Source organism: Patagioenas fasciata, chromosome 3 (genome assembly GCF_037038585.1).
Source record: "Patagioenas fasciata isolate bPatFas1 chromosome 3, bPatFas1.hap1, whole genome shotgun sequence".
Lineage (NCBI taxonomy): Eukaryota > Metazoa > Chordata > Aves > Columbiformes > Columbidae > Patagioenas > Patagioenas fasciata.
In genome coordinates this window covers 23,262,847-23,286,463 of record NC_092522.1, presented here as the reverse complement: position 1 = coordinate 23,286,463, position 23,617 = coordinate 23,262,847, and the positions used below count along the sequence as shown (strand labels likewise).

The 23,617-nt window shown below is 45.1% G+C and overlaps 1 protein-coding gene across 2 annotated transcripts in view; it reads left to right on the top strand.

The window, feature by feature from the left end:
• COQ8A (coenzyme Q8A) overlaps positions 1-23,617 on the top strand; it is a 47,626-nt gene that overhangs the window by 17,790 nt on the left and 6,219 nt on the right. For both annotated transcript variants that reach the window (XM_065834851.2, XM_071805940.1), the window contains exons 5-9: positions 7,948-8,022; positions 15,207-15,329; positions 19,795-19,880; positions 20,958-21,098; positions 22,322-22,403. In XM_065834851.2, coding sequence (XP_065690923.1) covers positions 7,948-8,022; positions 15,207-15,329; positions 19,795-19,880; positions 20,958-21,098; positions 22,322-22,403 — 507 coding nt within the window. The remainder of the gene's footprint in view (positions 1-7,947; positions 8,023-15,206; positions 15,330-19,794; positions 19,881-20,957; positions 21,099-22,321; positions 22,404-23,617) is intronic.

Genomic DNA, 23,617 nt, shown 5'->3' with positions numbered 1-23,617 from the left:
CAGTCTCTCTCAGGTAGCTAGGCCCTTGTGGCTCTGATGTTTCTTTTCCACAAAATTTGATAGAGAAGCACATGTTCAGTGCAGACATCCTTGTGTTATGGATCCCAGAAGAAAGAAAAATAGCCTGTCAAATGTAATGCAGATCAACTGTTAAATAAAAAAACAATTATTCTTCCTCTGTGTGTCTCTTTGTCAGAGTAAAATGCACACTAGGAGGAGCTGGGTGCAGAGACTGATTCTCTGCAGTGCAGAAGTAAACAGCAAGTGACTTTTGTGATAACATAAGGTTCAAATGCTGGTCAGACCTCTCTAACACTGAAGTTCATTGCAGGCGCTCTGGTTTCTCAGCATGCTTGGTATTCCTTAAAGGGAAGCAGAAGTCATTATCTGCTTTTTGGAGTAAAAAACTCACTTGACTTTGTTTTTAAGCTCTAGTAGCATACAGGTCTCTGTTCTAATCCACCTTTGATTTTTATGGAAAGGATCACAACACTTTTAGCTGTCATCTTCCAGATTTATCTGTGGCTGCTTGCTGACAGCGATGTGAAGTGGCAGATGACCGAATTTTCTGTGCACTTTGAGTTCCAGTGCTGTTGCTGTATGTTCCAGTTCTTGGCACCCAAGGCGTGAGGAAGGCTGACTCATGCTTCAAGGGGAAATATAACTACCTACCTGTCTTCTCCTAACCTCAGGTTAAAAAACAAAACAAAGAAACCCTACCAAACCAAAACCACAAAGGGAGAGTAAGAAAGAAAGAGACTGTTTATAAGCAGTGTGTGTGTCACCTGTTCTTCAGTCTTGCCTTTCTGCTCCGGGTGTCTGTTTTATATGATTGAAATTGCTGGCAAGGCAGAGCTCTTGCTTTCAGCCTGCTTTTTGGGGAACGTTGTGTTGCAAAAATGATGTTCAGGTTCTCCGGTCTCTGCAATCTCGTGTTAGCATTCATTGCTTATCTTTCCTTCTGAATTTTTCTTTGCAACAGCAAGGAGAAATATGATTGTCAGTACACTGGCTAACAAACAACAGATGTGGCCTGTAGGTAGTGGGTTGGTTTTGTTTTTGTTTTCTGTTTTGTGGTTTTTTGTTTTGCTTTTGTTCTGTTTTCTAGTTTAGGAAATCGCATGATAATATATTGGTAGGCTGGATGATGCTTGAAGGTTTCTGGAGGCGTGATGTGTCTGAAGTAGTGTGGGCAGCCCCACATGGGAAGGACTACATGTGAGGAATGCTTTATAGTGGTCAGGTCTTGATCCAGACTGATAGGAAGGAGCCTCTAGAACTGCCTGGAAAGAGGGACTGTTTTATAGCAAGGAGCAGCTCCTGCTTTTTATTTGCTCCAAGTTTAGAGTGCTTTTTCCAGCCTGCACATGGCCTTGAGAGAACCAGTACAAATATGAAACTCCGTCAGCCAGTTCTAGTATGACTTTTCCTAACTGGCATGTGTCTGATGAGAAATGTCCTTTTCAAATTGCAGCGATATGAAGCATTTTAAAGGCTTAAACTAAGGAACATTATCTGATGGCAAGAGCTGTGGTGCACCATTCACTTTTACCCATCTTTGGATTGCTCCGAAGTTGTTGGTGAGCTTTGGCTTGCGGTTGACTGTTTCCCTCTCAGACTGTGAGCAGAGCAAGGCAGTACTTGTGTGCTTCTCCCAGCTGCTTACTGTCCTTGCTGTCAGTCCTTTCTGGGAATTAGTCTCAGGAGTGATGCAAGAGGTAGTGTGTATACATTTTGTAAAAAAATCTCCAAGCTGAGGAACGAGGCTGGTTAAGGGAGTCTCATGAGGGCATAGGAGGCAGTTTCCAACTGAGATGAGAATTCATTGTTGCTTTTCTAAGATCAGCCACATTTTAATGTATTTGTTTAGAGAAAGCAAGATAAGCTTGAAGTAAATGAAGTGTTTCAAAGTTCAGTGATAGGTGAGTTTGAGGTTCCCTGTGTTCTCTCTCATGCGTTTTCTCATGTCTTGCCTTTTCAATAGAAGTCAGCAACAAGGTGTAGGATGATTTAATGAGAGTCTCCAGGTACATTATTGGTTTTTGGGAGCACCTGCTGCTGCTGAGGGATGATGGTTAACAGCTGGAAGGAGCCCTTTTGCAGGGGATATCACTGTTAACCTGTGGACTAGGAGTGACTTGGCTCTCTTCTTGCTTCCCTTGACATCCAAGTGATCAGGATTAAATGGTGGGTAGCACGGCTGAGGGGTGATTATTTTCAGCTCTGCCACCTGCCTTTTTGCATTGCCTTGAAAATAACTAAGGGCAGGAAGCTGCTTCCTATCTGTGAGGGAGTGTGGCTTACAGCAAGTTAGCTTTTTGTGCACAGTTTTTCTTTTGTGCTCTGGGGTGCCATCTTCCTTTGAAGACCTTGGGAAATCATTGTGGGAAATGGTTGAGGTGACTTATTCCCCTGCCACTTCCACACCAGTCAATCCAGAATTTTACTCTGGCCTTTCTTTGTGGGATAAAACTCACTTTAAAAAAAAACCAAAAACACTCCAAACACTTATTTTTTAAATTTCCATTTTATAACATCATTTTAGACTTGGAGAAGATGGGAAGATGTTGAGTAGGTCAAAAGCAGATTTCTCCTAACCATTCCTGGGCTTCAGAGAGCTGAATTTCCATGCTATCTGCACAATCCCATTCACACTGGAATCATTCCTCCTCTTGTCTTTGTGTGTTTTTTGTTGTCTCCCAGAGTTATAGGGAATTCAAATCTCTCAGCTGTGGTGACAGGACACTCTGATGGGTGACAGACAAATGAGGAACAGGAGGCAGAAATACTTGGACTGCAGAGTTTACCTGGTTTCTTACCTCTTCTTTGAGCAAAGAACACCTCCAAAGCTTCCGTGTAATACTGAGCTAATATTTCTCTGTAATCAGCACAAGATCCTCTTACTGAACCTCTTTGTCCTTTATATGTATTTTTGTATGCTTCTTGCAGCAGCTGGGATGACTGCTCGTAGCTGTATTTATAGTACTAAACCTCATATTTGTTTTTTTTGTGTGTGTGTTGTATGTTTGTTTTTTTTATTTTTCTTTTTTTCCCCAGGATTGGAATTGGTAAAACAGATCTTTCTGCTTTTTTTTTTTCCATGCTTGTTTTGTAGCTGGATGGGTCATCTGTTCCACCCGCACAGTTCCTGATATTTTCTGTTTTCCGTTCTCCCTTCCTTGCATCGTTTGTCTTTTCTAAGCAGTTTCTGTCTCCCTTAATCATATTCCAGGTTTGTGAGTTTATTATTTTAATGATATAATAAGATCCATTTGCAATAAAGAAAATTCAGGAAGCTTGCAGTGAAGTCTAGATCTAATGTGATTATTGTGGTCATTTTGGAAGAAAAAAGAAGCTAGCCTCTTGAGGTATCTTATTAAGTATATACAGGACTGACAACAGGATTCAGATTGTCCTACGAGTGACAAGCAAGTATGGCCTTATTCTGGTGAGCATTTAATGCTCAGAAAGCAAGTGGAAATCTATGCACAACTACCTCCAGCTTGCAATGTGTCCTTTGTGGTGCTTGACCTGACCGAAAAACGGGGCAGAGGCAGCTCCAGGGGAGTGTCACCCACCCTGTGCCTGGCAGGCACAGCAGAGTGATAACAGCCCATTCAGTCTCCTCTTTGTTTTGTTGTGTCAGTTGCTGAGCAAGAGGATTCTTCCTGAACCAAACTGATTCCAGATCATCTCTTGATGGGCTTGGTTTGAAGTGTAATGAGTGCTGAAGATGCCTGGAAAATTTCTGAAGGGGCACTTAATGTAAAAACAAAGTGGCGTTTTCCAGGCCTGAAATAATCTGTCTGCATAAAGAGCAAAACTTAGGAGTGTGACTTTCTAGAGGTGCTTGGGGATGTTATTTTCCAAGGTGCTGAACCGTGGCTGTTCAGTGATGCTGAGAGTTGTCCCAAAGTGATTACTCTTGGAGGAAATACCTTGCAGACAAGGAAAATGCAAGACGTTAGGAGTGACTTGTACAAGGTCAGTAGACTAGCGGCCCATATGAGGAGCAGGCTCTTCTGCCCCCGTGCAGGCTCTTTGGAGGGATGACCTGGTCCCAGTAAGAGGTGAGCTGCTGGCAGTCTGTGGTGGGTTGACCTTGGCTGGCTGCTGAGCCCCATGCTCACTCGTTTCCATGGCAGAGCAGAATAGGAAGAGCAAAAGTGAGAAAACTTGGGAGTTGGGATAAAGACGGTTTAATGGGTGAAGCAAAGCTCCACGCACAAGCAAAGCAGCAAGAGAACTTCATTCACTACTCCCTGTCAGCAGGCAGATGTCCAGCCGCATCCTGGGAAGTGGGGCCTCGATATCTGTAGCAGTTTCTCGGGAAGACAAACACCATAACGCCAAACATCTCCCCCTTTCATCCTCCTTTCTCCAAGCTTTTACTACTGGGCATGACGTTGTGTGGTATGGATATCCCTTTGATTGGTTTTGGTCACCTGTTTTGGCTGTGTCCCTTCCCAGCTGACTTGTTGGGGGCAGAGTGGGAAAAAGATAAAGCCTTGATGCTGTGCAAACACACAGCTAAAACACCGGTGTGTTATCAACACTGTATTCACAAATCCAACACACAGCATGGTACAGGCTGCTATGAAGAAGATGAATTTCTATCTCAGCCAGAGCCAGTATGCGGCATTATTTGTGTTCAAGTATGTGCCTAGACCACAACTTTTCCAATGGGTGTGTGTGTAAAAGAGGCCTGGAAAACAAATCAGGTGCCATTTCAGGAAATGAGTGTTGTGGTTCTGAACCTTCCTGTCTAGTACTTGCTTTCTGAAGCCTCCAATATTAGTCTGGTTTGTAAGATGAGGAAGGGTGAAGTTTCCATGTGTTTTTTTGTTGTGCGAGCTGTGTGTGCTCCAAATGCCATGGGAAATGAAATTCAAGGTAATAAAGGACAAAGCAATGTGTTCTTGAAGACTTATCCCTAGTAGTGATATTAGTGGATGGAGTTATAGCCATTAGGAATTTAGGCCATTATTTAATTCCCTAATTTCATAGAACTTCTGATAGTAACTTCTGATAGTAAGGAATCAAGTGAGCCACTGAGGCTTCTGAAAAGTGGCAGCTTTTTGGTATTGCTTCAATGAGAAATACAACTTTGAATTGTTACCTATTTTTCAGTGATAAAAGGTCACATATACAGCTGACTTCATTTCTTGCAGGCTTAGCTGCTAAGAAGCAGCAAACACCCAAGATACACTTGACCCTGCACAGTCCCAAGAATATGATCTACCCTCCTGTCACCACAGGGCTGTGTGTGCCTCGAGGTGTTTCCAGGTAGTTACTGAAGAGCTGAAGTAGGAATGTTGCGTTGTATTTTTGTGTAATGCCCTGAGCTAAATGTCCTGCTGAGCACTGTGATAATAGTTTGAAGATGCTTGAAGCCTTTGTTTAAACTTAAGGTCTTTAAACCTTAGCAACTGTTTAACAGGAAGCGTATTTATGCCTGGCTTTAGTTTATTTGAAACAAGTCGTTGACTGGTGATTGGAGTTCATTTTCTAGAAAATTGGACAAGGTGGAGCAGTGAGCAGATTCCAAGAGTACCTATTGTAAGTCACAATGTCGTTTGGTTCAGATGCTCACGTGTGTGCCTCCAGGAGAGGGGAGGTGTGACACACTGTTGTTTGGAGTCTGATCTTGTCAGCACCGGTGTAAATCACAAGCTACTTTGGAGCATACTAGAACTTCTCCAGCTCTATTTCGGAAGACAGAGTAGAATCTGGTTCCTGGTCTTTTGTTTGCCTTTGAAGTGGTTTGTGTCTTAACGGTGAAGAGAGATTAGAAACTTCAGATATGTTTTATTTTAGATGCATGCACTAAGTCTCTGTACAGAATATAGAGTTTTTAGAAGGAGAAGCAATGTATTTCATTTGGAACCAAAGACTGCCAGCTCTGTTCAGTCCAACTCTGATAATGACCAAGCAGATTCCTGATGGGTAGCATTGCTTTGGAGGTGGTGACAGTGGGATCAAGGCCAACAGAAGTGCTTCCTGAGTGGTATTCATTCTACAAAACCACATTTTGTTGATGAGATATGTGTCTTCATTGGCTTCCCATATGACTCTTCTGCTCCAAGTTATTGCCTTGCATATGGGATCTGATGGGAGATGACTGTGTATGAGCATTTTAATTGATAGTGTTTATGGTGTGTTTGAGAAGTCTCTTTGCTTCTTGCCTGTGGAGTGCAGGAATATTTTTTTTTCATTTTCAGCTCATTAAACCTCTGGTTTTCTGGCGCAAAAGACTCACTCAGTGGTCATGCATGGCTTGGCACTATGGAAGGGTCTGCGCAAGTTAGCTAGTGACAGCAGACTTCCCTAGGCTTAAATTTGTCATTTCAGTGCTGCCACCTCCACAGGAAAACATGCACAAAATATGGAAAACTCTTTTTAAAACAGACGAACTCCACACAAAAAATACCCAAAGAAATAACCCGAAACCCAAAGCAAACAACAAAATTCAGGACTTTTCAATCTAGCTATAATGTTAAAATCATGGCATCCCGTGAAAGTTAGATTTTTCTCTTAATGCAGATTTCTGTATTATGCCATATGCTCCAAGACATTCATGTGCCATTTAGAATGAAAGGTCTGACAGTTAAATGGCACGGGAGCTGCCCTAGAAGCTGTCCTTGTGATGGACATGGCACTGATGCCTCCTGTGCTTCACCTGACACCGGACTCTTTGGCCCAGTGCATGTAGTCTGCAAGGCTGCAGAAGGAGCTATTTCCGAGCAGACATTCTGTGCAAGTTTGAAGTTTTATTGAGAGAGGTGGGGTTGTAATTACCTGGTGGGAGAGAGGGAAAACTTAGTGCAAGATGAAGTTCAACTTGAGACTACAGGATGTGTGCATGTGTTTCCTCCTGCACACATGTGCAAAGTACCATGTGCTGGTCAGCTGTGCTGCCTTCGTTGTACCTGGTGTCCCCCAGTTGTTTGGCCTGGGAAGCTGTCTTGTGGAGCCTCAAGGAGGACTTGGCGGTGCTTGGAAAACATGCACACCCAGTACTCCACCGTTGCTGAGGAGATGTTAAGGAACACCAGCTGTTCTGGTTGCCCAAGTCACTTATTATCCAGCAAAATAAATATTTTTAAATTGGGAAGGCAGCGGGACCTTTGGTAGTATGGATTACTGCATGATTAGATCTGTGTCTCACTTCTTTTGTAGCTTTATCTGTGGCTGTTGAACCAACACCCTGCAATTCCCTGCGTGCAGGTGTGAAACAGCACAGGGAGCGCTGGTGTTTGGTTTTATGGGTTTGCTGTTGCTGTGCAGGGCTACTCGCTGCTCCCCAGCCCAGCTCCTTGGAACTGCAGGTTACCACACTGCTTGCACAAGGTGGGCCTTAGGAAAAACATGTTTACCATAGTTAATGAGCACGTGAAAGTCAAAGACAGCTTATGAGCACAAATAAACCCGAATGCATAGACAGTAGGGTCACAGAGTCTTAACCTCTACTGGCAGTGGCTTCATCTAATTCTAATTACAGGTTTGCTTCCCTCTACTGTGGTGGCACAGTTTGGAGGGTGATGGGACTTCTGTTGTCTCCTGAGACTTGTACTTTGAGAACCATGTTTGTGAGATTTTTTTTCTTCCCTTCTTTGAAACTCCATGATCTGAGCCTACAGCAGCACCTCAGCCAGAGCACAGAGCTATGAGTAGCACTTGTTGATGTACTTTATATAAGTTGGACATCCCAGACTGGCTGAGCCTATGATACCTGGCTGGTGTGCTGGGCTCAAGAAGTACAGGAGAAAACCAGTCAGTGTCGAAGACTACCCAATTGCAAGAGCCAGGATATTCTAATCAAGCTGTTTTGCTGCTGTGCATGTGACTGTATGGCTGAAGGTTAATTACAAAAACACCTCTATTTGTGGCTCAGAGGTGTTTGTTTGTTTTATTCTAACCTGGGTCTTTTTTCTTATTATTTTAAAGGACTAGCTGTTGGTCTTGGCATTGGGGCATTGGCAGAAGTTGCAAAGAAGAGCCTTAGACCTGAGGAACGCGGTGGTAAGCCCTTTATGTATTTTGTTTTCCTTTAGTTTCCCAGACACAGTTTACCTGCACTTGCAAAATTTTCTTCTTTTGAATGTGGGATGGTGAGGCAGTCAAAATAATAGGGGGATGTGGTTAGTTCTTTTATTTTTAACATAATCCTTCTGTCTCCCAAGTCTTTTTTTTTCCATATAAGTACACCACAGCCTCCATATGTAGACAGAGATCAGAGGTACATGCAAATGAATTAGTATCTGCCAGCACGACTCCTACAGCTGACTTTTCCACAGCCACCCGTGAATTTGAATTCACGGGTACCTGCTGTTAGGTTGTCTTGGTGGTTTAAAATCTTTCCTCAGTGAAACCATGTAGTTCTGTCCATATAGAAAATGTAGATGACCCCTTTTGTTTGAAAACTTTGTAGTTTGTGGTTGCACTCTGAAAATTAAGGATGTTCTGCCTAGTAGGAACTCCAAGGATGGCTCTTCTCTTTGAAGAGAGACACAACCCTTTCTGTACATGTTAAATGGCAATTCTTTATTTCTAGTATCTTTCTTTTGCGACCATCTGAAGGATTCTCCTAACAGGTCAAAAGGCTGTGCTGTGCGAATTGACCTGGTCTTGTTTTCTTCCCACTTTGTTTGGAATTGGAGATAAAATGTTCCTGAGGTGTACCTGGCCATGCTATGGTGGCTTTCTTGTAAGCTCACATGTTGGTAAAATATGGTGGTACTGAATGATTCTGTTCACGTGAATGGTTTAGCACATAGAAAGGACATGGCATTCTTTCCTAGAAAATATGAGATTACAACTTATGGGCTTATAGCTCCATGCATTTGTTTCTTATCCACGAAAAGCCTTTTGGTGATTCCTACAAATATAGGCAAAACGTAAAGTTTTTTGTTACCATTATTGCAGTTGGGTCTTCAGCTGCCCTGTCTGGTTTGGCTGGCACATTTGTGTGTTTAGATTGTTTCCAGTGACTGGAGGGAACTGAGGAAAGGGCTAAGCTCTTGCAGCTAGAGGTAAAAATTGTTTCTGGTTCAGAAGCATTACTTTGAAGTAATGACAGCTGCTGGATCCTTGTCATTTTACTCTGTGGCCAATGGTATTCTGCTACGAGGCCAGTTTGTGTCTTTTCTCTGGTTGTCTTTGGGAGTAGGGAGGAGATGGATACTGAGAAAGTGTGAACATCTATTCCAGAAGGTACTGGAGTGGCTGAAAACTGAAGAAATTTGGAAGGGGAGGAGTAAGAAAAAAAACAAACAAAACAAACAAAAAACCAAACCAAAACAAACAAAAAAAACCCCAAAAAGCAAAACAAACCCCCTACTCCCCCAGACAAAACCCAGCACCCCAGCAGATGAAACACATTCCCTGTGGTGGGTGGACAGGGGTGAGGGGGGATTGTGTGCCAGCCAGGACACTCCTAGTTAATGCTTGTGTCTTTGTGGTTGGTCCCTGTACAACTACGCGATACAAAGCAACCCAGTGGAGAAAAAGGATCCTTGGCAAAGAGTTATTGTTCTGTCCATGACCTGAGGTGTTTGAGGCTGGATGGGTTTCTTTGCTTTAAAAGCATGCATTTAGGCAAACGTGGCCTATCCTGTAGAGAATCCTTGAAGGCTTTTGCTTTCAGTGCTTGTGATGTTTTACAGGTCGTTCATACCTGTTAGAAGTTGGCTTTGCTTTTAACAGATTGCACAACTGTTGGTATTTCTCTGCTTGCCAGATTATTTTCTAATTGGGCACACCCCAAAATACAAACATGAGCTTGCAGAGCTATGAAATCTGAGGGAATAACATGAGCTTTTTTTCTCTTCCTCACAGCATGGGAAAGGATTCTTTAGAAGGTAACAGACGCTTTTTCCTTGCAATAAAGCAATTGCACCTTCAGACTTTTTTTCTTCTTGCTAGGGAAATGATTATTTTCTCCTTTAACTATAACTTGCTGCCAGAAGCTGGCTCTGCAGCCTGAGTTGTGCTTGGGGAGGAGTAATTTTCTTGAACAAACCTTGTTTAAAGAATGAGGCCATGAGGGCTGCTGCTAGGCAAGGGAATTAGAAAATGATAGCAGCAAGTGCTGAGGTAGGACAGAAGTAAAAGACTATTTCAACCCCTGTGCTGTCTTGGAGTGTCTCACACTAAGAACACATCAGAGTCTCCAGGTGATGCAGCTACAGCCTCTAGCTTGTGCCCTTGGAGATGTTTTCCCCAGGATTTACAGTGGTAAGGCTCCATGGATGAGAACTCCCTCCATGGGCCCTGCTCCTGCAAAAATGCATGACAGAGGATATGTATGCAGTTTTGGGTCCAAGATCTTATTTCCTTACTGTTGTTCTGGTAGTACCAGCCTTAGCTGTTCTTGGGGGAAATCTCTTGACATAGGTACCTCTATATTTCTTAAAAAAAATACCTCTGCACCCCCTTCATGAATCCAACTTGACACATTTGTGTCCAGATTTTCTGGCTGCAGCACCATAAGCTCGGGCTGAGACCCATCTCTATTGAAGGTGACATATTGTCCTGTTCTTTGGAAACTGGTAGATGATGTCTTTTCTCTCCCCATTGCTGCAATATTAATAGCAACTTCTTGGCACTTCAAATTTAAACAAGCGGGGTGTGTACATGCCTGAAGTCATGCCTAAGAATTTCACGCTTTCAATAGCAGCCAGGATGGGAAGGAGCCTTCTCTTGGTTACCATCCTCTTGCCCAGGCACTACAATTTAAAGCCTCTTCACTCCTTTAAAATGGCACTAGATACACTGGTCCTTCAGTGACAAAACCACAAGCCAGAAACTCTTGAGCTAAAGTGATCTTAACAGCATGGCTCGTACTTCTTTCCATTGCTGTCATCAAATGGAGGGACCACAATGTCCTGCGTGTTCTCTACCAACTGCCTTAGTGCCGATCTGTCTTTTTCCGCTCAATTTCCCCATCCTGGTTTAGTAGCCCCAGGGTCCTTCCTCTCTGTTTTGAATTGCCACTGTTTCCATAAACAGTTCACTTTTTAAGGGATTTGTCCTAGAACAAAATCATCTGGTGCAAGAGTTTGTGAAGTTCTCCCTTCTTCCAAGCCTGATGTCCTGGACATAAGTTCTTTCCATTGCCAACCAAATTTTTGTGAGTAGGTGCAGTGTTTTGTGTGTGTATGTTTAATGGCTTGAGGACCTAATTCTGCCCTTTGTAAAGTTCTTTATTAAGTGGTTTGGTTTATCTTCCTTTTTTCTTTTTAAAGGAAAAAAAAAAAGAAAAAAAAAAGGCTGTGCTTGATTTCCAATGGGAATTTTATTGGTAGGCTGATGTAGCTAATTAAAAATAACCTCCTCGGTCACTGGTGACCTTGATGGCAGTCTCAGTATTTAGAGTGTGTATCTAAAGTGAAAGGCTGACATGGGATGGGAAGGGGAGGGTAGAGTAAGTTTCCAGGAATAAAAATGAAAGGTTGCCCAGTTAAATAGCTGCCATTACTAGTAAAGAGACTCTGGATTCAAGGTCAACTTTGTAACTCATTAACTGTTTGTACAGGGCTCTTCTACTGGGCACTGTGCAGATGCCAGGTTGGGCAGAGCTCCCAAGGGCTGGCAGCTGGCCTAGGTTTGAATGTGGAGTTGTGTTCCTATCAAAAGGAATAATGTCATCTCCTTGTGTCATCAGTCACAGTGCTTAGGCGGTACTCTTGACTCTTCCCTTGCCCCAAAGTTTTTGTGGTGGATGGTGCTAAAAAGAAATGCATTCAAAGTCCAGTGGCTAGTTCTCGATTTGGCAGTAGCAAAGGAGGCAGAAAAGCAGGAATACAGCTGTGAGATGTGCACAGGTTTGGAAGCATTCATGTCACTTTTGGATTTGGAGAGAGAAGTGTGAATCAAGCACTCCTGAGGGCACCTGCCTGCTGCCTCTGTGGGGGAAGAACTGAGCTCCAGGTACCGTGGCTGCAGGAGCCTTCAGTTCTGAGCTCTCCTTGTTGCTGCAGCTTGGTTAGATGTGACTTCTCTTTGCCTTTTTTCTTTCCTTGATGAACTAAGTAAAATAACCAAACCACAACAAATGCCCCCCAAAACCCCAGAACAACTTTGTGATCTTGGAGTGGGGAGGAAATAGTTTGTAGCATCAAAAGGTGCCAGACATCTTTGGGAAAAATGTTAACTTACTGTAAATTATAGAATCATAGAACGTCCTGAGTTGGAAGGGACCCACAAGAATCATCGAGTCCAACTCCTGTCTCTGCATATGACAACCCCACAGTTCACACCATGTGTCTGAGGGTGTTGTCCAGTCTCTTCTTGAACACTGTCAGGCTTGGGGCCGTGACACCTCCCTGGGGAGCCTGTTCCAGTGCTCCAGCACCCTCTGGGTGAAGAACTTTTTCCTAATGTCCAGCCTGAACCTCCCCTGGCACATCTTTCTGCCATTCCCTCAGGAAATATTGGTATATTTCTTCATGATCTTGTGCTGGGTTTTATCCCCACTTCCTTTCCCTACAGCCTTGGAAGCCTGTGTCTGTTTTCTCTGTATTTTCCTCTTCACTTGCCATTTCCATAATCTTGCTTTTGACTCTTGCTTTCAAGTCGCTTTCTTGCTTTCAAGTTCATGCCCGCTTTTGGCAAAGAACATAAGCCACAGCTGATGAGGTGCTGTGGGGCTGCTTGATGAGCATGTAGTGCCCCCGGGGCTTGGCTTCAATGAGCAGCATGCCAGGAGAAGAGGATGGGGAGTGCCTGTGTTTGGCTCTCTTTCTGATTAGACTTTTTCAAAATTGCCAGGATTTGTTGGCTTCTGGAGGTTATTTTAATCATTAACTAACTCCTTTATCTTGCTGCACACTCAAAGGAGGATGTTTTTGTGTGCAGGTGGCGTGAAGGAAAGTTAAGGCTTTGACCCAGTACTTTCCCTAGCTCTTGTGTGTCTGATGGAGCTCATACAAGGGATTATTTGCCTCATCATTGCTAAAGACAGAGTTTTCCTGATGGGATCATTGAGAGCCAGAGCTCTGTTAGATGGCTCCAAGCACTCCACTCTCCAGAGCCAGCTTTCCAAGTGGGTAAAGCCACATCCTTCTGCCCGGGGCAGCTCTGCCTGTTCAGTCTCTGACTGCTCACATTCAGGATCCAGAGTAAAATGTGCTGAGGGTTGCTTTGTGAGATGCAAATGGTGACTTCTGGGTCTCTCCTGCTTCTCTGCATCTTGCTCTCAAGAGCAGGATAGTTGTCCTGTGTACTCCCTCCTGGTGTTTTTATTTCTCCTTTTCATGTACATTCTTTATTTAGGAGACATATTGGTACAGATACATGTCGCACATGCAGTGCCATCTTGCTGCCCTCCCACAAACAGGTGGAGGAAAGGGGAGGCTGGAGGACAGGGGAGGGCAGTGCTTGGCACCTCTCTGAGAGTTCTGTGGCGTCACATCTCTAGGGAAAGCTTTGTAGGCAAGCCAGCTGCTCAGAGGGGCTGAAGGATGTCTGTCACATCAGTAACATGCTTAGCACTTCAGGAAAGTGGTACTAAATTGTGTGAGCCACCAGAGTTTAGACAGCAGCTATTTCAGTCTTGGTTCTTTCTCCTGTCCCCTGGCTTGTCTCTGTATACCTCCTGAGAGCTAGCTGGAGGTGGAGAGCATCTCGTGCTGCTGCAGTTACTACATGACACACCAGTAATTTCCATCTGCCTGAGATCTTCAGGGCCATTTCAGCTGCTGTGCTGTTTTGGGCCCTGCTTGTTATATATGTGGGCTTCAGCTGTTCTGTCCTTAGTACCCTTTCTTCTGATGTGTTGAAAAAAATGATGTGGCTCCAAGATCTGCATACCAGCTGTGGGCCCAGCAGCCTGGCTGTAGGACCTGAGCTTCTTCCTGCTTGGCTCTCCATAACCAGGAGCTGAGCTGCAGCCCCAAGAGAAGTGGCTGGTGGGTGCCTGCCTGCCCTTCTGACCTTGCTCTGCTGGGCAGCAATGGGAAGAGGAGTTCTGGGTTGTTTCTACCAAAGGGACCAAGAGTCTCCTTCCCTCTCCCTTAAAACAAACAAACAAACAAAAACAACCTTAAAAAAAAAAGCTTTAGCCTTTTTTGGGGACATGTGTTTGAGTATGTACATTTTGGGCCTTGTTCTGTGCAAGCTGATGCTTGTGTGACTGCTGATGAGAGTAAGGACAGAAGAGTTTGGCCTCCTCCGTGCATGGCTTGTATGTGCACTCAGAACAAGTGACTGACTACATTGAGATGTTCCCCAGTCTAAAGGGAGCATCTTTCTCAGTCACAAGCTGCCCAGAGGAACACCATGCATGTGTGAGCACAAAGGGAAAAAGGTTTGCAATTTTGACAACAGGAGTTAATTGCCCCTTCAGTGCAACTGTCCAAGAAGAGCATGGTATCACAGATGGGCGCTCCTGCTGAGCTTCTCCCGTCAGGACAATCTCCAGCCTCCCTGGATTTGACTAGCTTGATAAACCTCATCATAGATTTAACAATCAACTGCTTTTTCAAAATGCTGTATGCAGCTGTGGTGTTTTTGGGGTTATGGTATGAGGAGAGTTTGTTTTGTCTGTATATCAGGAGATGGTAAATTTCAGTTTGACCAGAGAAGAAAGTTTTTGTCAACTTGAAGATGTGGAGGCTGTGTCTGCTCCCTACAGAGCAGTGCACACTCTGGTTGTGCAATTGCCTATGAATGTATGTGTTTCAGGCAAGAATTACTTGGTATGAGAAAAGAGGTTTGGTGCTGTTGTGAACCCTTGCTTCCTCCTTAAGTAGTGCCAGCACGTTCTCAGTCTGTGCCAGTGAGCTGTCAAGGCTTTTGACAGTTCCCCCTTGCTGTGGCTCACCCCTGCTGCTCTTCTGAGGCCATGGCTGTGCTGCAGCCTACCGTGTGGGCCTTGGAGACCTCCACATAATGTTTTATGTTGAGCTAGCTGATACAGTGAGTTCAAGCACCAACATCTGTCCAGCTTGCACAGCAGCACAGACATCCATGGAGGCTGTGACTTGCTGCTCCTGCCCTTCAGGCCAGCGGCGTCAGAATTGTCACAAGACACATGTACAACTGCAATCTGTGCCCCTGGGCTGCAGTGAAGGCACTGAGTGGAGTCCTAGTTTGATTTCTCTGGGGAATGGCAGATCTCCTGTTGAATGTGAGCTAGTACAATGAAGTGAGCTTGCTGAGATAAGGGTGTTTCTCATACATACGCTTTTTTCTCTTGTGCTCAGGAAAGAAAGCAGTGATGGATTCTAGCCCATTCCTGTCGGAAGCCAATGCAGAACGAATTGTGAGAACCTTGTGCAAGGTCCGGGGAGCAGCACTGAAGCTGGGACAAATGTTGAGCATTCAAGGTAAGTGGTAGCAAAGGTCCTCAGCTGTCCTCTGTGGTGCTGCGAGGTGTGACAGCTGATGTCTTGTGATCTACTCTCAGCTGTTTAGAATCAGTGTTAAGTGAATGTGGAGAGACTAGACAAGTGGCTTTCTCATGTGGTGGAGATAAATTTGATTCAATGCAGTCTAATCCCAGTATAAAACAACTAGGTGTGTCCACTATACACTATCACTTTGCCAATGCCTCTATTGTGTCAGGCACACAACAGGAGTTGGTTGAAAATAAGGTGATGCTCTCTGTGAATTTTAATGCCTGTTTTAAAACAAGTAGTTGGTGAGAAGCAGGGTTATATCGCACATAGTACACAAGTGTCCTGCTAGAAGGGAGGAGAATGATGACAAAAAGTGATCCTGTTCTTTGTTCACATGAAGTGGTCAAGATTTTATCCACAGTATTTTTGACTACAGCATATTTATGGTTTATATGCTTTGTTGGCACTGAAGCTTTGCTGGAAAGGCTGATAAGATTATCAGCTGTAAAACACTTGTTTTCATCTTGCGGAGACTTCAAACTGATACTTAGTCCATTGGGCTCTGAAGTCAGTGATCACAGGTGAAGGCATGAGTGACATCAGTGTCTGCACTGAACTGTTGGGTTACTCCTGGAAGATAGCAGGTGTGCTAAGTTCAAACCTTATCTGGACCTGTCCACTTTGCCTTCCTGCACAACTTGATAGGGAAAGAAAGAACCAGCCAAAAATAGTTGTTACACTTGTCTGGAAATAGCTTTCAAGATGTCACTGAAACTGAGTCAGTGTCTAAGTGTTTGAAGCACTATGCTTGCTTGGCTTGTGCTTCTACTTGAATTTTTGTAGGTGTTGGCTGATGAGGCTGGATCTAGTATTGTATTAAATAACTTGGGCTAGCCAATAAAGCAAGACCAGCTCACTTTTCCAGAGTGTCCTGACTGTGGCATGTCATAGTTCTTCATTTGCTAATCACTTGGTTTAGGTGCGTGCCATACTGATGGCAACACTAACCAAGTGAGGTGGGATGCAGCAGCTGCTGTGTCAAAGGCTGCCACCCCATATGCTGTTTTCTCACCCTCCAGAAGCTGCCAGGTGCCAATAACTGGAGGTTCATGGTGAAGATCCAGGCGGAGCTCTTGTGCTCCTTGTTTTCTGTGGCCAGTGCCTCTGGTTAGCTTTAACTACCATAGGTGGGAATTAACTTATAATTCTTAAGTTATATTGAGTTGCACCTGATGGGTGCCCAGAGCCTGGTCACATCTGCCCTGGGCTTGGATGTGAGTGAAGAGGCAATAGTTGTGAAAGGCCAGCTCTGAGGAGCAGAAATGCTCTGGATTTTTGTCACTTGCCTGCTGTCTCCTAATGTTACCAAGCTCTGGCAGGAGTGTCAAACACTTGCCGATTGACTTCACTTGGGTGTCAAGATTATTTAGGCCTTTAGCAACTTAGAAGTGCTGCCCAGCCCTCATTTGACTCTTGTGACGAGCGTGTGGAGTGCTGCAATGCTTGGCAAGAACACAGGGCCCTGGTAACCTTGCTGAGGGACAGTGGTGGTCAAATAAGTTGGACATTTCCAACAGTGCAGAGTATCCGGTTCTTGGGCTGGCTGTTTGGACAGGAGGGTTTCACAGAGTTACTGCCACTTCATGGGCTTCCCTGTGACCTGGTGAGTTTGAACTGGCTTCTTATATTAATGAGGATGTGCGCTCATTGAGCACAGGGGCTCTGTGTTGTCTTGTCCAGGTGCAGTTGAGCACCTGTGAGCTAAACCACCACAAAGCAGTGTCCTTACAAACCTTGATGTCTACTTCTGGGAGTCAGTGGATTTGTTAGGGGGACACATCCCTGAAGGCTGTACACAGAAAGGTGTCAGGGACCCAAAATCATCCTGTGTTCCACTGTGTGTACTCTGGCAGATGTTGGAAAAGCAGCTGCATTTGCCAGTGGAGAGTGCCCTGCTTTGACTCTTGCTTTGTGTTTTGTTCCGGTAAGGCCTCATCAGTTTACCACAAACACGTATAACCTTGTTCATCAGCATGTTGTCAGCCTCGTTTTGTCACTGTTTCCTCTGTAGCATGACTCTTTTTTTTTTTTTAACGTGGCCGCTGAGTTTCTGTACAGTCATGCAGGTCTCTTGGCTATTTGGCATTGCGCTAATGAACAAAGCAGTGATGGTCAGGCAGCCCCAGTTAAGAACCAGTTAAGAATGCCTGCTTACTAAAGGCTGAAATACCTTGGGAGTTTTTTGGATGTCAGCAATAAGCAAAAGAACAGAAGATGATCCAAAATGGCTGTGGCAGACCCTGATACCTTGGCACAAAAGGCTTCTTGGGAGCAGGAATCACTTTTAGCAAGGTCCATTCTTTCTGCACAGTCATTCTAGGAAGTGCAGGTGATCATCTTACAGCATGGTGGCTAATATTTTCACATACCCCTGAGAACAGTTTTTATAATATTGAGAGGCCTGGCAGTGGTACACCATTGACCATAGAATAGTGTGGGTTGGAAGGGACCTTCAGAACTCATCTAGTCTGATCCCCTGCAATGAGCAGGGACATCTTCAACCAGATCAGGTTGCTCAGAGCCCTGTCCAGCCTGGCCAGGAATGTCTCCAGGGATGGGGCATCTACCACCTCTCTGGGCAACCTGGGCCAGTGTTTCACCACTGTCCTTGTAAAAATGTCTTCCTCATGTCTAGCTTGAATTTTCTTTCAGTTTAAGACCATCACCCCTTGTCCTGTTGTAACAGGCCTGCTAAAAAGTCTGTCCCCATCTTTCTTATAGGCACCTTTTGAGTAGTGAAAGGCCACGATAAGGTCTCTTCTCCAGGCTGAACAACCAACACTCTCAGTATTTCCTCACAAGAGAGGTAATAGATGCCTCTCCTGTCCTAACAGATGCCTCCCCTATCCCAACTGATGACAGAGTAGAAGTTTATTTCAGTGTCTGAAATGTGCATGCAAATGCAATATCTGGCAGTCTTGCAGGGTTATAACGTCACAACAGGAGTTTCACTTGCTGTTCCTGCAAGGCGTGTTCATCTCTGATGTGCAGTGATGGAATGGGAGCTCCTCTAAAAACCTCCTGTTGATTCCACAAGTGTGGTTTTGTTAGTACTTTTAAATGCTGCTCATGGCTTCAGTGGGAATTTCTAAACAATACTGAGTGTTAATGTCATGTCTGCACATTATCTATAGTTTTCTCTCCATTCCTTTCTGCCTCTCTGGCCAGGACAGTGCTCTTAAGGTAGCTGTTTGTTTCTTGTTTCCTGGGACAGACTTGGTTGTACGTGCTTCTGTAAATGTGGAGGAATGATGGATTTTTACTTGAATGTCACAAGCACATGTGCAGGTTTTCTCACTATGAAGGCTGCTAGCCTGGACTTTTTTTCCAGTGTTGGGAGAGCAGCAGATAAAGGCTTAGAGAGGAATTAGATCTATGAAATGAAAAGTTTTACAGAACTGGTGGCTTTTTTCTGGGCTGTTGTAGAAGCTCAAAGGAGAGGACTAATCTTTCAAGATGCCCCTACCCTTCCTTTTTATGTGTGTAAATATTTGCTTGCTATATCCTTCTGACTCTTAAAATAAATTACTTTTGGCTCAGCTTTGTTTCCCTCTACCCACTTGCAGTTGCTTTGCATTTGGGGAGTGAGTTACAGTAGCAGTTGCTGAATCCTGATTTCTCTGAGTTTTGTGTAAGCGGTGTTTTACCATTGCACAGCTTTCTAGAGAAGCTGCTACCCCTTAAAATGAACTGGATTAAACCACGCTGTGAACTTGAGAGTGCTGGGCTGACTGTCCAGAGGGTTCCTTCTGCGACCTCTGCATCCATGGCCCAGTGGCCTCTCCTAGACCTGAATGCTGTACCGCTATCAGCCAGGAGATGGGCTGCTGGGTGACAGAGGCTTCTGCAGAACACCCTCCACTCAGGTTTGTGCAACCCGCCATCTCACCAAAGGCCTCCATGCTGTGCAGAGCTGCCCGCTGCCCTCAGCAGTGCTGCTGGACAAAGCCAGGGAGTACTGTGGCAACTGATGCTTGATTCTGAAGTGTAAAAAGGACTGTCAGCATGCTTTCTAGTGTATTCATATGTTGTCATTCCCTTCGTAATTAGGAGGGGCTGCACAGACTTTCTCCTGCAGCAGGAGGGTAGCGTAGGAGATGTTTGGGTAATACGCAATTCTTTTGCAAGAGTGAAAAGGAAGGAGGAGCTTTTTCCCTTTATTTCAGTACTTGTGCGCAAGACTTCTGGCTCATTTTTAAAGGTGTGATGCCTCAGCAGGGCATCTCAGGTGCTATTTCTGGATACGGAGAGATTCTAAACTAGAATTATTTCCAAAACTTTCACTGGGGTGTGCCTGGGGGCAGGACAACCTGGCTCATCTGGATGCAGGTACATGTTTGTTCGTGTGCTGGAGAATGCCTGCACTGACTGTTGTGTGCTTTTCCCGTGGCAGATGATGCCTTCATCAACCCCCATCTCCAGAGGATTTTTGAGCGTGTACGCCAGAGTGCTGACTTCATGCCGATAAAGCAGATGATGGTGAGGAAATATTCTTCCTATGTATGAGGGAAGTAGGGACAATAATGTAATAAATGTCACCTGTGACAAACCTCAGTAAGGGAGGTGGATGGGGATTTTTAAGAGTATTCTTTCAATAATGTTGCACATTTTTAAATTTTGGATAACAACTAATTATTTCTCTTGATCATATGCTGCCTTTTCTGTCCAAAACATGAAAGCTTAGCTTTAGAGAGGGAAAAATGGGGGGGGAGGGGTGTGTGTTTATGTCCCAAGACTATGCTGATGGAACAGGATGTTGCATACAAATATGATCATAGGGTCTGGTTTAATGTAGCCTCTGCTTCTGTTTCTTCTCTCTTGGCTTTCTCATGGATGCTAAGCCAGTATCTAGAATATCAGCAACTTTGTCCTTACTTTTTTGGTTAAATCTAACCCACCACCAAGAGGAGCAACAATGAAGCAAACTAAGTTTGCTTTATCCAGTGCAGGTGTTCTCTCTTTCTCTCTCCTTCCCTCTGTAAATTAAGATGTGAAGGGTGATGCAAGAGGAACTGCCAGCACTACTTATCTTCTGCAAGACACTGAGCAGAGCCAGAACTTCAATATGGCACTCTGGCAATGTAGCAAAAAAGCTGTTAAAGCAAGCTGTGATGTTTAATTGTCAATATTGCCTTAAAGAGAGTCACTCTTGCATGCTTGGATTGCTTCTGTTCAGCTTGGCAGCGTGATGAAGGAGGATAAATATCTAACTCCTTGCTCATTTTCTGGAAGATAACAAGTGGCACCAAGAAGGGGACTTTTGTATTGCTAAGGCAGCAGTGTTTGTGTTCAAGATCTCTGCCCTTTAGGCAGGAGCAACAGAGCGTCACACAGATCTGATCAGCATCTGTTGGGTGCTGGGGAAACACTGCTGGCTGGACCACTCCTCATGATGGTCTGCAATGATGGGGAAGTGGGGACAGTCTAGAAAGCAGGGTCTAGCTACTCAGAAGTGCCATAGGCTGTGTGAGTCACCTCAGAGGAGTGCAGTTTCCACTAGCAAAAAATCTTTAAATCTCTGTTTCACATACTCTGATGCTTGCTTTTTATTTGTAGAAAACTCTGAACAATGATCTTGGCCCCAACTGGAGGGATAAACTGGAGTCCTTTGAAGAACGCCCCTTTGCTGCTGCTTCAATCGGTCAGGTCCACCTGGCACGCTTGAAAAACGGGAAAGAAGTTGCCATGAAAATCCAGGTGGGCTTTACAGACCAACCTCGTCTCTTGTCTGTGCCCCATAGAAGGGCAGGGAAGCTGCATAAATATGTTTACTGCTGGACATGTAAGAAACATTTTAATGCAAGTGACAACTTGGGTGCAGCACTATCTTACCTAGTGCAGGCAGAAGGAAGGGACAGAAAAGGTTTTGCAGCTTGAGCCAGTTTCTGACTCCAGATGAGCAGGAGACATCTCACAGGTGTATCAGTGACATGTGTGGATAATGGTGGTGAGGGGCTGCTTGTACTTCTGGAGCTGTGTGTGAGGGTCCTACCTGCTCCATAGGCCAGCCCCCTCTTTGGGACCTGCACATGTCACGTGTCCCTTTCTGATCACAACCCAAAGGTCAAAGAAGTTTTAAGTGACAAGCAGGCACTGACTGTTGAGCAGTGGCAGTCTGACGATGCAGGAGCATATTCACCAGCTCACACTAAAGCTGTCAGCAGCTTCAAGGAGGTATTTTTAACAGAGTTGAGGTCTGGAGCTGAAAGCCCCGTATATGTGGTTTATAATCCAAAGGAGTGAGATCCATCGGTGAGTGAGTGGGGTCCGAGGCAAAGCTGGTTGTCTGGTTGGTGTATTTGGTAACATGGGGAGATTTTAGAAACAATATGGATGGGCACTGGTGTTGTCTTCTCAAACCATTTGTCTCCAAACTACTCTCTGAAGTTAGGCCAAGGTAAAAGCAATGGAAAGTGAACTCTGGCACCAGGAAATGTTCTGCTCCACAGCAGGGTAGGCTGGTTCCCTTTTTGAGAAAGAACAGAAGGAGGTGCCTTTGCCAGGACTGGGCTGAGGGCCTCACCACTTGCCCTCTTGCTGTGGATGAAACGCTTGGTGGCTGTCAGTGGCATGTCCTTTCAGCTGTGGTTGGTGCATGACCGACTGCCATATGAGTAGTGAGACTTTTGTGTTTGAGAACCTTTCATCTGTTGGAAGAGTCACTGTCAGAGGACCTGGCAGGCCATTTTGCTCGCAAGGAGATGCATCTTAGCCTGTCTCTCTGTCCCCCATTTTAGATGCTGGGCTTTAAATCGGGTTTTAGAGGGGTGTGTGGCTCAGCTATGCCCTGGTTCATTGCCAGGCTGTAGGTGGCTGTGTTGTGAGGGTCAGTGGATGTTGAGCTGGAAGATGTTTTTATCTTACCCTGTACAACTTGGTCATCTGGTCTCACCACGGACCTCTCTCATTCTGTCCTGCAGTACCCTGGAGTTGCCCAGAGCATCAACAGTGACGTTAACAACCTGATGACCGTCCTGAACATGAGCAATATTCTCCCTGAAGGTAAAAAGGCACAGACCCTTGGCAGGCTCTGTGTTCCTGCTGGCACACGTTGGGTTCTGCCAACCTCTTCCAAGCAGCGCACTGCAAACTGTTCTCTATAGACTGGAGAGAGAGGAAACAGCTTCAAGGAAACAGTGAAAAGGACCTGAGAATTGCTGAGTCTGCCCAGGAGCAGATCTGCAGAAAGCAGTAGTAGTGGATGTGTAGGCAGCAGGTGCAAGGCCAATTTGGGGAGCCCTGCCCTGCTCCTCTCTCCTGCTGCGGAGCTGCCACTGCCTTTGCTGGGCACGTGCCTGTCCCACTGGGGTGGGAAGTGCAGCTCTGTTAGTTTTTCCGGGCCATGATAATGTGTACTCATCTCTGTGCAATCCACAGGGACTCTTGGCAAAGTATAGTGTCTGGGTATACTTAGTTTTGATGGCTTCCTAGGCATGAAGCATGGGTGCTGTTCATGTCAGGTAGTTTTGCTTTGTCGCTCTTATTTTCTGGTACGTTTGGCAGAACCCATTCTTCTCTGTTTCCTGCAACCCTCTGCCTGCCATTCTCTGCTCTTCCTAGTCATTCTCTGTTCTTCACAAAGTTGTGGAGAGGTGGAGAACTTCTAGGCATAGAGCTTGCTCAGTGTCCCAGCACACAGATAAGTCCCCTTTCCCCACAGGGAATGCAAGGCTTGCTACTCCTTTTTCCAAATATCTGCCTGCAGCAGCTGTACATCTTAATGGGACTGTACAAATACTGCTTTAAAATCAGGCTGGCTGCTGACAAAACCTGTGACTGCTCTCTGTGGTGGCTGGGTAGGGCCCTCCAGAGGCTGCTACAGTCCCAGCTTTGGCCCAAGAAGTAGTTTGGTTTTCCAGCTCCAAACTGAGAAGATGGGACTTGGCAACTCATGCTCTGGCTATGTGCTGCTGCAGTTCCCTGCCTTAGTCACACTGACTGTTTTCACCTAGTGGTGCCTGTTCGTAGTTGCAGGCAGACATGGCTTGGAGCCTTTTTAGCTGCTTTTGCCCAGGCTAGTGTTTGGGTGCTTCTGTTCCTTGGTGTGTGTTTCTGCTCAGAAACGGACAGCTTGGGCTGTGGAGTGGGAGCCGGGGGAGGATGGAGCTCTGCTGTGCAAGAACAGTGTGGATGTGCCTTGCTTTAGGAGCAGCTGTGTAGCCTTGACCCAGGATTGCCTGCAGAACCTGTATCTATTTGGAAATACGCCTTGGCTC